Below are 12,274 nucleotides of genomic sequence, written 5' to 3' on the forward strand. Positions count from 1 at the left end.
AGCTGTTTTATGTTTACCGTTTTATTGTAAATTGCCTTGATTTACTGAAGTAATAAATGGTGATTAATCAAATCAATCAATAAATAATAATAATTAGCTTCTGACAGAGAGGGGTACTGATGCACAGACATTAAGGAAAAAACAAAGGACTGCTTCCACAGCCAAGTCCATAAACAAAGCGCAACACAACAGATACTACCATGGGAAGTATGCTGGGCAGACTGGATGGACCATCGGTCCTTTTCTGTCATCATTTCTATGTTGCTATGTCTCTATATGGTATACTTCTAAATACCATCATATTAAACCGAAAATAGTTGTGATAGCCTATGTAGGTTATAGACAGTGAGACCTCATATGTAGTGTGGCGGGCTTGTGGTGGAATTGCCCCAAAACGCCACTATCAGAGATAAGCGGTGATAACTTCACTAGTACACCGTCTGAAGATTTTAATCATTGGTCTCTCTGTCAAGTTTTTGGAGTTTTGATAATGACAATTTATGTCAGTTTACACAACATTAAAGGCAGTGAAAATGCACTTATTGTAGCACGGTATGCAGCAGGGATATAACACTGGCGTTGGCCCGACACGGCTCGTGTTTCGGTGAACCTTCTTCAGGGGCCGCGCTACGCCAATAGATTCCCAGGACTCTACTACTGGCTGCAGCCAGTAGCAGAACCAGTAGGCAGTCCTGGGAATCTATTGGCGTAGCGCGGCCCCTGAAGAAGGTTCACCGAAACACGAGCCGTGTCGGGCCAATGCCAGTGTTATATCCCTGCTGCATACCGTGCTACGATAAGTGCATTTTCACTGCCTTTAATGTTGTGTAAACTGACATAAATTGTCATTATCAAAACTCCAAAAACTTGACAGAGAGACCAATGATTAAAATCTTCAGACGGTGTACTAGTGAAGTTATCACCGCTTATCTCTGATAGTGGCGTTTTGGGGCAATTCCACCACAAGCCCGCCACACTACATATGAGGTCTCACTGTCTATAACCTACATAGGCTATCGCAACTATTTTCGGTTTAATATGATGGTATTTAGAAGTATACTATTATAAGATTACATCATAACCTAACAGTTCTTTTTCATCATGTCTCTATATGGGTCATCTCCCCAAAGAACCCTAGGTGTTGAGGTTTCCCGACATCTTTGGACATTGGGCCAAGAGATGACTGAGTAGCACAGTACAGACAGAGACTCTGCTGGAGTGTGGGTTCATCTGCCCTTCCTCCTTCCTGGCTGGAGCTGGGTTTTTCTTCATGGTAAAAAGGACGGCTCCCTCAGGGGCCTGAACAGAATCATGAAAAAGAATCACAACCTTTTACCATGGATATTAGAGCTCTTCGAATGTCTTCAACGCACAAAGATTTTCACCAAACTGGACCTCAGGAGGGCATATAACCTTGTGCAGATTAAGGCGGGCAATGTTGGAAAATGGCTTTTAAAACTCGTGACGGACACTACGAGTATCTAGTCATGCCTTTTGGGTTATGCAATGCACCAGCAGGCTTCCAAAAGATGGTCAATGAAATTTTTCACGACCTACTTTATACTTGTGTGGTCATGTATCTAAATGGCATATTGATCTTCTCTCAAGACCTCAGCACCCACCGCCGAGATGTGTGTACAGTCCTGCAATGCCTGCGAGGCAAAAAATGTATTTGCCAAGTTGAAAAATTGCCTTTTTGAGCATGAAGAACTTCCCTTCCTGGGGTACAATGTCTCACATGATGAATTCCACATGGATCCTGATAAAGTGAAGGCTATTAGGCATTGGCCTCAGCCCACAGGGCTCCGAGCGCTGCAGAGATTCTTGGGATTTGCAACTATTATCATCAGTTTATCCCAAACTATTCCTTCATGGCAGCCCTCTCTGTGCGCTGCGCCCTCTATTGCTCATCTTTTTCTTGCCTGCTTCAACCCATGTTGGGAGAGTGGCTGCCGCTGCTTCTCCTTGCCAACCCCTTCGGTGTCTTTATCCCAGCATGGGTGATTGCGTTCACCATCTTTGCTAAGGATTCACCTAGGAGCATGCGTACGTGCGGCTCCGTCCTTTACGTGCATCATGGCAGGAACCTCGGGGGCGTCCCCACCATATGACGTCACGAGCCTCCGGTATTTAAACTTGAACCACCAACTCCAATACGAGTTAGCAAGGATTCCTCCATGCTTCTCTGACTCGCTACCAGACGCCGCTCTGGTTATCTACTACTCTGGACGACTTCGGGCACTTGCTCCTCGCGGGCCTTGCCTCGCTTCCTTGCAACCTCCGAGATAGAAGGCCTACTGCAGGACACCTAAGGTACCCGCTCCTCGGGTGCCTTGCCTCGCTCCTTTACACCCTTCGAGGTCAGACTGTCTCTAACAACGGAAGACTAAGGTACTCGCTCTCAGGGCCTTGTCTCACTCCTATCAACCCTCCGGGGTATCTCTCAACTACAAGGATGCTCAAGGCACCCTCTCCTCGGGTGTCTTGCCTCGTTCCTGCCAACCCTTCGGGGTATCTCTCCACAACACGGACGCCTAGAGTACCCGCTCCTTGGGGGCCTGATTCTGTCCCGGACCTCCGCTCTTCGGGGGTTCCCAGCTATTGCGATTACCACCATTTCAATGAGTACTGCTGCTCTTGTTCTATCTCTGCTTTGTCTCACTTATCTCACAGATTCCTGGGCCGCTTGCCACCGCAGATTACAGCCGGGTACTCCCTGCTATCTGGATCGGGTGAGACTACATCGCTGTATTTCCATCCTGCAGCTAACAGAAGGAACACCACCATCAGAGACTCCCTCTTCTGGCACGGATCAGTATCCACTCCTGGGACTACCTCCATATTGCAGTACAATAAAGACTATTCTCTGTGTCCATATCTGCTCAGAGTTAGCCTATCGTTACAAGTCCCCACAGGGCAGAGCCCTGTGGGAGCAGCCATCTCTTGCAACGATCAAGGGTCCACACTTTATCATCTAAAACCAAAACGCTCTCACTGCTCTTACTCATAAAGGGGCCAATACCAAAGACTGACGCCCCCAAAGCCATAGATGCATTCCAGAAACTGAAAAACACCTTTTTGGTTGGGCCCTGCTTACGTCACCCGAACCCCATGTGGCTTTTCATCCTGGAAATCAATGTCTTGACACTAGGAATAGGGGTAGTTTTAAGTCAACATTCTCCAGAAGAAATACTTTGTCTCTCTTATTTCTTTTTGAAAAAGTTCTCGCCCGTGGAACACAACTATGACATCAGAAATCAAGAGCTCTTGGCCATTAAATTGGCTCTCAAAGAGTGGCATCATCTACTCAAAGGAGCTCAACACCGTACCACAATATATATGGATCACAAGAATCTCGAATATCTTCATCAAACTCAACAGCTAAATGCAAGGCAGGCTTGCTGGTCCTTTTTCTTCGTCCGCTTCAACTTCGAACTGCGATACCGCCCTGCACTCAAGAACCAATGGGCAGATGCTCTCTCATGCTCCTTCCAGATAGAGGATACACAAGAGCCTCCTGACATATCATCAACCCCGCTAAAATATTTCTGGCTTCTTCCATGACTGTCCCTCCAGGGAAGACAGTCATGCTTTCCCAACTGTATGAAAAAGTGTTGAAAAGGGCCCATGACTACTGTGTCGCAGATCATCCTGGATTGGTTTGAACCCTTGAATTGCTTCAGCAATAGTACTGGTGGCCGCAAATGAAGCAAGTTATCAAAGCCTACATTGACACATGCCTGACCTGTGAACAGCAAAACCACTGCATGGCAGACTCTGGGGGCTGTTATAGCTGTTGCCCTCCCCCAGGGAACCCTGGATTCATTTGTCCATGGATTTCATCATGGACCTTCCCCTCTCAGACGGCACCAACGTGATCTGAGTGGTCATAGATTGTTTGTCTAAAATGGCACCATTCCATTACTGGGCCTCCCATCTTCAGAGTTAGCATGTCCCTTTACCTTTCATGTCTTCTGTCTGCAAGGCTTACCTAAAACATATCATCCGCTTTCGACACTGTCAACCACAACATTCTAATTGAATGCCTCAAAGAAATTGGCATATCCGGTACCCCGCTTCGCTGGTTTCAATCATACCTAAACAACAGGCAATACAGAGTTAAAATTGGGAACAACGAGTCCAAACCTATCAATCTGACACAAGGCGTCCCACAAGGTTCCGCATTGTCCTCCACCTTATTCAACATATATCTGCTTCCCCCCTCTGCCATCTCCTCTCTGAACTTGGTCTTCTGCATTTTATATATGCAGACAATGTTCAGATCCTCATACCTGTAACAGACACATTACCTAAAGCCATTAAGACCTGGGAAACTGCCCACTCGGCAATTAGGAACTTACTTTCCAACATCAACCTCGCTCTCAACACTACTAAAACTGAGCTCTTAATCATCTCACCTCAAAATATCAACATTAACTTCCCCTCCGCTCAACACTCCACCATATCATTTTCCCAACATGTATGTAACCTTGGCGTTACTCTGGATAATCAAGTTAACTTTAAAAATTCATTAACTCCACTTTAAAAGACTGCTTCTTCAAACTACACACTCTTAAAAATCTGAAACCTCTTCTACATTTCAACGACTTTTGTACAGTACTCCAATCCACGATTCTGTCGAAAATTGTTGACTGTAATGCCATCCTCCTAGGCCTTCCCAAAAATACAACCCAACCCCTTCAAATGCTCCAAAATGCTGCCGCCCGTATTCTCACCAACGCCCACAGAAATGATCACATTACCCCCGTCCTCAAAGAACTGCACTGGTTGCCAATTACATCCCGGATCAAATACAACACCCTCACTATCATCCACAAATCCCTATACAATCAAAGCATGCATTGGTTTAATGAGTATCTACTATTTCGCACCCCTGCAAGACCCACCAGAAACCAATACTTGACAACACTACACACTCCATCACCTAAACTTACAAAACTTATGTCCACTAAAGACCATGCACTATCCATAGGAGGTCCCGCTCTATGGAACACCATGCCCAGTGATCTCCGCCAAGAATCCTTCCCAAAGAAATTTAAACAGAACCTAAAGACCTGGCTATTCAAGCAGGCCTATACTTGAACTACCTGATCCAACCTCCTCTAGCAATCAACCCCATCATGTTCCCCCCCCCCCCCCCCCATTTTCCGACATATCACTATTCCTTGTTAGCTTCAAGCCACACTTGCATCCTTGCAGACCTGCGCACAACCCCTTACCTTCTCAACTCACCGCCCGCATTTTCCATTTCCTTTCAGAATGTAAATATATTGTCCCCATATCCTTTTGACTGAAAATTATGTTGTCACGTCATCTGACTGTAAATACCTTATCACCACATCCGCTTGACTGTAAATATTTTGTCTCTATATATGGCTATATATTTCTAAATTGCTAGTTCTAAGTTATTTAAAATCTAGTTTTCATTTCTCTGTAAAGCCTGTTTGCTGCATTTTTGTTCTATGTAAACCGATGTGATGTTCCCAATGAATGTCGGTCTATAAAAATGTTTAAATAAATAAAAAAATAAATAAATAAATATTGTCAGACTGAGAAGTGCAATTTACCACAAAGTACTGGTGCTCCCTGTACAAGAAATTTAGCATCATACTAGATTTCACAACTGTTTACCATCCATAAGGAAATGGACAACAGAGCGTACCAGCCAGACTCTCAAGAACTTTTCCGCTGAAAGCTCAATGAGCGCCAGGACAACTGGGCCCCTCTCCTACCCTGAGCTGAGTTTGCCCACAATACACATGTCAAGGCAGCCACAGGGTCCTCTCCCTTTTTAATGGTCTACGGGAAACAAACATTGCCGCCTCTGTCATTGCCTGGGACAGTGCCCTAACTGGTGGCCCAACTATCAGTCCAGAAATTGCAAGAACAATGAGCTCGCACCAATCTTTTAATCCAAAGGGCTGCTGACAGAGCCAGAGAAGGGCAGATGCCCACAGAAGACCAGCTCCCAGTTTAAGACTGGGGAGAAAGTATGGCTCAGCGCACAACATTTATACCTGCAGATGCCCTCCATGTACCTGGCCCTACATTACATCAGACCCTTTTCGATACTTTGACAACTGGGGCCTATCATATATCAGTTGAAGTTGCCATCTTCACTCAAGATACATAATGTATTTTATGTCTCGTTACTTAAACCCCTGATACTCTCAGTGCCACCTAGGTCATTATCTGAACCTCAGGATGTGACCTTCGATGGCAAAAAGGAAATCTTAGACTCTCGCCACAGGGGTAAGAAAATAGAATATCTCATCTCTAGGAAGGATTATGGCCTAGAGGAGAACTCCTGGGAGCCAGTCTCCAACATTCTGGATTGTACTCAAACAGTTCCATCTTTGTCACCCGAAGAAACACTGAGCCTCAGGGAGGGGGCTTAAGAGGAGGGTACTGTTGCATTTGGTGGTCCCCAGGCTTCTCTCATGAACTGCCACATTTACCCCTCGGGCCAGGCTCTTCTCAATATTCCCCGATGACTCCAGGCTTCCCTTCCTTCTTGCATGCTTGATCACCATGCCATGCCATGGCAGGATGCTGCTGATGTCCATGGGGTGTGGGAACTCTGTGGGCACATCATACTCCAGTGCTGGCCCAAGGTTTGTCTTTCTCCCTGCAGGGTATGTAACCCCCGCCAGGTCATCACAATTTCAGCTGCTGGCACTGTTGTCTTCTTCCCGCGGGATCTGGGCCCCCCCTCCGTGGGTATGTTATAAACCTATGTCGCCGCTGCCTCTGTCTTCCTGCTCGCAGGGCTGGGAGCCCCGAGTGCATGTTCTAAATTTGCACTGCCACTGCTGCTGTTTTCTTCCTGCTCGCGGAGGCTGAGAGCCCAGCAAGTATATCAGAAATTCTCGCCACAATCTTCTTCCTACCAGCAGGGCTGGGGATCCTTGCGGGTATGTCATAAATATGCACCACTGCCACTGTTTTCTTCCTGCTCGAAGGATTAGTTGTCCTGTGAGCACATCAGAAATACCCTTCACCCCCCCAATATGCCGCCCCGGGCAAATGTTCAGTACTCACGCCCAGTTGGGCTGGCCTGCCTGCTGGACACTACTGAGTGCCACCTACCACTGACCACTGCCTGTCTCTTGGACATTCCTGAATGCTGCCTGCCACTGATCCCAGCCTGCTTTCAGATTCGCCTGTATTTCATCTGCTCCAGCTCAGAAACCTCAATGGACTTTCCGACTTTCAGCATAGGCCTCCACCTAAGACCTGCCGGCCCCAGCACCCAAAAGCTCAATCCAAGGGGAAAGTGGGCTGGTAAAGGTGAAGCTGCAGTTGGGCCTCTGCCTCATCTAATTCCGCCTGCCAAAAGGTGGGGACCTACAGGGCTCTTCCCTGCAGGTTGCGCCAACTCCACCTCAGTCCAAGAGTCCACGAGTTCAACACCCTGAAGGCATTTTTATTCTCTCTTGAAACCCTACTAACCTCTGTGCATTATTTTATGCATCTCCACATTCTACAGAATCAAGTCTTGTGTGAAATAGTTAATAAACTAGGGGACAATTCATTTTTCCCTACATAACAGTAGAAAACGACTTTACACTACCAGTTGTGTGATCATGCATAATGAAAGGCAACAGAATGCAAAAGGGCTAGAGTAGATGGACCTTGTGGTCTTTATCTTATTTGGGTTTCTCTTCAAAACAAATAATCTGGAGTATTGCTTTTGGACTCTTGAATTGGGATTTAGGTGTAGGCAGGGGTGGATTGGCCTATCGGGGGATCGGGCATCGCTCGGTGGGCCGGTTGTGCTAGTCACATGGTCTGCCGAGCGCGGCCGTGACAGAGCCGCGCTCGGCAGACCATGTGGTATCTCCTGGGCCGGCCTGGGCAGCGAATCCCCGGGCCGGTCTTCATTGGGAATCCGCCACTGTGTGTAGGGTATGAGTTGTGTGCTGAGGACAGTCTCTTCTCAGCCTTTTGGCTAAGATTGATAGCCTGCCACACAATCCCATTGAGGGCAGGTTGATGTAGCATCCATTGCCAAAGCAAGAGGATTAAAGGTCCTGCAAAAAAAAAAAAACCCAATTAAAAAAAAAAGGAGTAAGGAAAAATGTCCTAATGGTTAGAGCAACCAGCTGAGAACCAGGAAAGCATGAGCTCAAATCCCACTTCTTCTACAGACACTCTTTATGACCTTGGACTTTTTATCTCCTTTTGTCTCAGGTATCCATTTGGATTAAAAACTCTTGTGTCAAGAACTTATACCTAAGTACTTATCACCATTTTTCAGCACTGCATATATTCAGTAGTGATATAATAAGCGAATATTACAATTAAAACAATCATAACAAGGGTGAGCAGCATACAGCTTCATGGCAGAAGGAACTGGCTAAACCAGTCCTGGTTGTACTATAGTTGCCTCCATGGAAAAATCAAAACTAAATCTAGTAATGACACTAGAAATACCAGCCAAAACTTAGTGGGTGTTCTGTATCTGCCTCTGGATTATTCAGATGGAAATTCTTACATTTCTGCTCATTTAAAGTGAAATTAAAAGAAAGACTTTATGGAGTGTACACCTGGTTGTCACATTCTGATATTGTCCCAGAGCAAACCAGCAAAAAGCATTTAATTGGGAGGCGGGGGCAGGGATGTTATTGCTAACCTGCCTACGGCACTTAGCAGTCATTTCCTGCTTGGCATTTGTGACTCCTTTCCTCCCTGGGGCAAGAGCTCTCCAACTCAGCAACTCTCCCGCGTGTGCACAGATGCAAAACAGAACCACACAGGAGGGCAAGGGAAAAGAGACACACACACAAGGAATACTACAGGCTGCGTGCTATGTGATAGAGTGAGTGTAAGAGAGGGCAAAGACAGCACTTCCAAGCCTCTCTCTCTTTCTCGCAAGAGATGAAGGGGTCAAGAGGGACCAGGAGGAGCCCGTTACCGCAGCGATGACAGGAAGAGCGAGAGAGTGAAAGGAGGAGAAGAGCCCCACAGCTCAGATCACCAGCAGAAGAATTCGGAAGCATCCGGCGGGCTCATGTCCTGGGTCATCCCAGGGCATGCTTATTGTCATCACACCCAGCGCTCTCCCTGCATCGGGGGTCGGCCTCCCCCCCCCACTCCGTGCTCACCTTGTAGTGGGCGAAGCCGGCCAGCTGCTCGGCCGTGACATACTGCCGCTGGAACATGCTGGAGGTGCCCGTCCCGGAGAGCGGCAGAGCAGCGAGCCCCGGTCACCGGCAGGTGCTTGGGGGAGGGGTGCAGAACTTGAAATTCCGGCTTCAGAAAAGAGGCGGTATACTTTGCCTACCGACGGAAAAAGAGACTGGCCAGAGAAACCAGAGAAGGGTGGCAGTGGCGTCTCACACACACACACACACCCCTCCATATGATCTCATCATGAAAGCTAGTAACAGCGCCGGCCTGCTGCTTCTACCACATCAGCTAGCTCCTTTGTGAACTAATTAGCTTTAATTGGTAGATAATTAGTTCTCAATTCCTGGATCATCTACTATCTTTTTAAAACGATTTTGTTTTTCAGCTTTTAGGTTGCATTTATCGCGGAAGACTGCAAAGGATGGTTAGCTGTGGAAAAACCTGCCCCAATATCTTATCTAGACTCAACCAGCTCTATGGCCAGCGCTGTTTTGGGCACTGGAGGGCCGATTCAGTAAACTGCACGGGAGAGCCCACTAGTGCGTTCCTAGCGCCTCCTTATTGGCGGGAGAGGTGGCTGTCAGCAGGTTTGACAGCTTAATGTTCAATTTTACCGGTGTCGGTTATCAAACCCGCTGACAGCCACGGGTTCGGAACATGGAAGCCGGCAAAATTGCCGCGGGCAGATTTTTTATTTTATCATTTTATTTTATCATTTATCATTTTATTTTTATCATTGCCACTTAATATCGCAATGATATTAAGTCGGAGGGTGTACAGAAAAGCAGTTTTTTTTTTTGCTTTTCTGTACACTTGCCCGGTGCTGCACATTTTACTTTCTGTATCGAGCGTGATTAATAGGCTCATCAACATTCATTTGCATGTGATGCGTGCTATTAGTTTCGGGTGGTTTGGCTGCGCATTTTCCATGCGCCGCGCGTCCACAAGGGGGCTAACGGTGCGCTCGGCCTGAGTGCACCATACTGAATTGGCCTGAAGGTTCAGACTTGTGTGCTAAATGTAAGGCGGCGCAGGCTAGTCCTGCACCGCCGAGGCTAACTAGGGCGCGAGCACACGCTGGTGGTCGGGCAGGGGGGAGGGGGGAATAGCGCGGGAGAGTGTCGGGCGGAATGGCCGAAGGCTGCAGCGATTTGAATCCCCTGCCAGACGAACCCAGCCGGCTGCGGAGGAGGGAGCGCTGGCAGATTGTCCATGCGCAGGCAATTCGTTTATATTTAAAAAAAAAAAAAAATTCCTATTGCTAATTTTCTTCTTAGGCTTTCTTTCTGTGAGGTTTTTTCCTGCCTTTTCTGCACATTTTCTCAGTTTTGGCCCTCCCCCACCCCTCAAAATAAATAAATAAAAAGAGAATTATATAATTCAGAGTACCATCCTTCGGCAAAAACAAAAATTACTGTTATTTGCAATCCATAGCAATATTAAGACTACATATCGTCCTTACGTTTTGTATTCTTATTGTCTGAAGCTTAGGGGTTAGGCGGAGATGCATCGTCGTTGGCGCTGCTGTGAGACTCAGCAGCAGCAGCGCCGGCTCGGGGATCTCATTAAGAATGGGGTAGGGACAGAAACGCCTCTGGAAGCGCTGCATTGCAAGGGTGAGACGGGCGTCGGGGGCCACCTGAGAGTTATCCTCACGGTCCAGGCAGACGTGGAGGAAGCACCTCCCACTTCCCGCCGACGGGTGAGGGGCTGAGGGGTTACGGAGGTTTTGGTGGCTGGGGTACAGGGAATCGGCTAATGTAGGCAGGGATGGGCTGGTAAGCATGAGTAAGGAATGGGGGACTGGGGAGGGCACAAGGGACGGAGTAGGTGGTTCTTCTGCAGGTTCCCGAGGACGGGGAGTTGGGGGATGCGCGGCATGCAGCTCCAAGGGCAGTCTTGCGGCCTGTGTTTCTTTGCCGACAGGTGCAGCGGATGCAGAGTTTCCGGGCACATCTCAGCAGGAAGCCTGGAGGGACCGGGCAGTTATGTATTCAGATGAAGTATGGGAGCAGAGAAGCGCAAGGGCAAAGTCCGGAGCATTAGAGGCATTCGGAGGGAGTTCATTGGGCCCGGGAACAGGTGAGTATGAAAGCTCAGGGGAGTATGAAAAGAGGGGCAAGGGCAAAAAGAGGAACAGGGCTAGGCATTCAAGTTCTATGTCTGGCTCCAGCTCGCCATCGTCTTCCACCTCCAGCGACTCAGGGGCAGGTCGGCGTGCTGGGGCAGGGCTGAGTCCCAGGCAGGATATGGGCCACCCAGCACTAGCGACCTTGACAGAACTGTGGGAAGAAGTCCCGCGAAGGATGCGGAAGTATGTGAATATCTTTAAATTACTGGAGGGTAGACGGAGAGGACGGAAGGATAAAAAGAAGAATAAGAAAAAAAAGGAAGGATGGGTCTGGGGTGCCTAAGGTGCCAAAGAATATCTTAAACTGGGTTTAGAGGCTTCTTACGCTTGGCTAGTGTAGTTGGACACTTTGAGCCGGTACAGTATGGGCCATTGATGGCCTATGCTGATAGCATTTTAGGAGCTTTCCGGGATTACGAAGGTTGGGCATGGCTCAACTACGATGAAAGGTTCAGGGATAAAATGGCAGGTAATCGTCATATGTCGTGGGGTACACAGGATATCAACCTGTGGCTTACGCAGATGACTAACAAGGGTGCTCTGAGCATAAGAGGGGCGATCGGGGGCAAGAGTGGTTCCCAAGGGATGGCAACTGGAGCCAGTGGGGGAGAACTTCCTAGGTCCTCTCATGCAGCGGGCAGCCTCAGTAGGGCAGGGATGGGGAGCAGGGCAGACGTATGCTGCCGGTTTAACAAGGCCACTTGCTTGTTCCCACCACATGACCCGGCACGTGTGCGGGTCATGTGGTGGAGCCCATCCAGCCACGAAGTGCACCAATAGCCAGGGAGGGGCAGTCCGCAAAGGGGGAAAGCAATGAAAGTCCTTTTAAAAAGGCATTTTCTCCTGTTGTGGTGGAGGAGCTACATTCTGGGTTAGCTAGGTACCCTAACAAGAAAGTGGCAGTTTTGTTATACGAGGGTTTCAGGGAGGGCTTCTGAATTCCTTACTCAGGGACGGGGGGTGGGGGGGAGGTTTTCCAAAAAATGCCAG

The 12,274-nt window shown here is 48.1% G+C and overlaps 1 protein-coding gene across 1 annotated transcript in view; it reads right to left on the reverse strand.

Annotated features, from left to right (window-relative positions):
- Positions 1–9,252, reverse strand: part of LOC115085338 (ethanolaminephosphotransferase 1-like) — a 195,156-nt gene extending 185,904 nt beyond the window's left edge. Inside the window, exon 1 of the mRNA XM_029591240.1 lies at positions 9,129–9,252. Coding sequence (XP_029447100.1) covers positions 9,129–9,185 — 57 coding nt within the window. The 5' untranslated portion in view covers positions 9,186–9,252. The remainder of the gene's footprint in view (positions 1–9,128) is intronic.
- Positions 9,253–12,274: the final 3,022 nt, after the last annotated feature.

The sequence above is a fragment of the Rhinatrema bivittatum genome, chromosome 2, assembly GCF_901001135.1.
Source record: "Rhinatrema bivittatum chromosome 2, aRhiBiv1.1, whole genome shotgun sequence".
Classification (NCBI taxonomy): Eukaryota; Metazoa; Chordata; class Amphibia; order Gymnophiona; family Rhinatrematidae; genus Rhinatrema; species Rhinatrema bivittatum.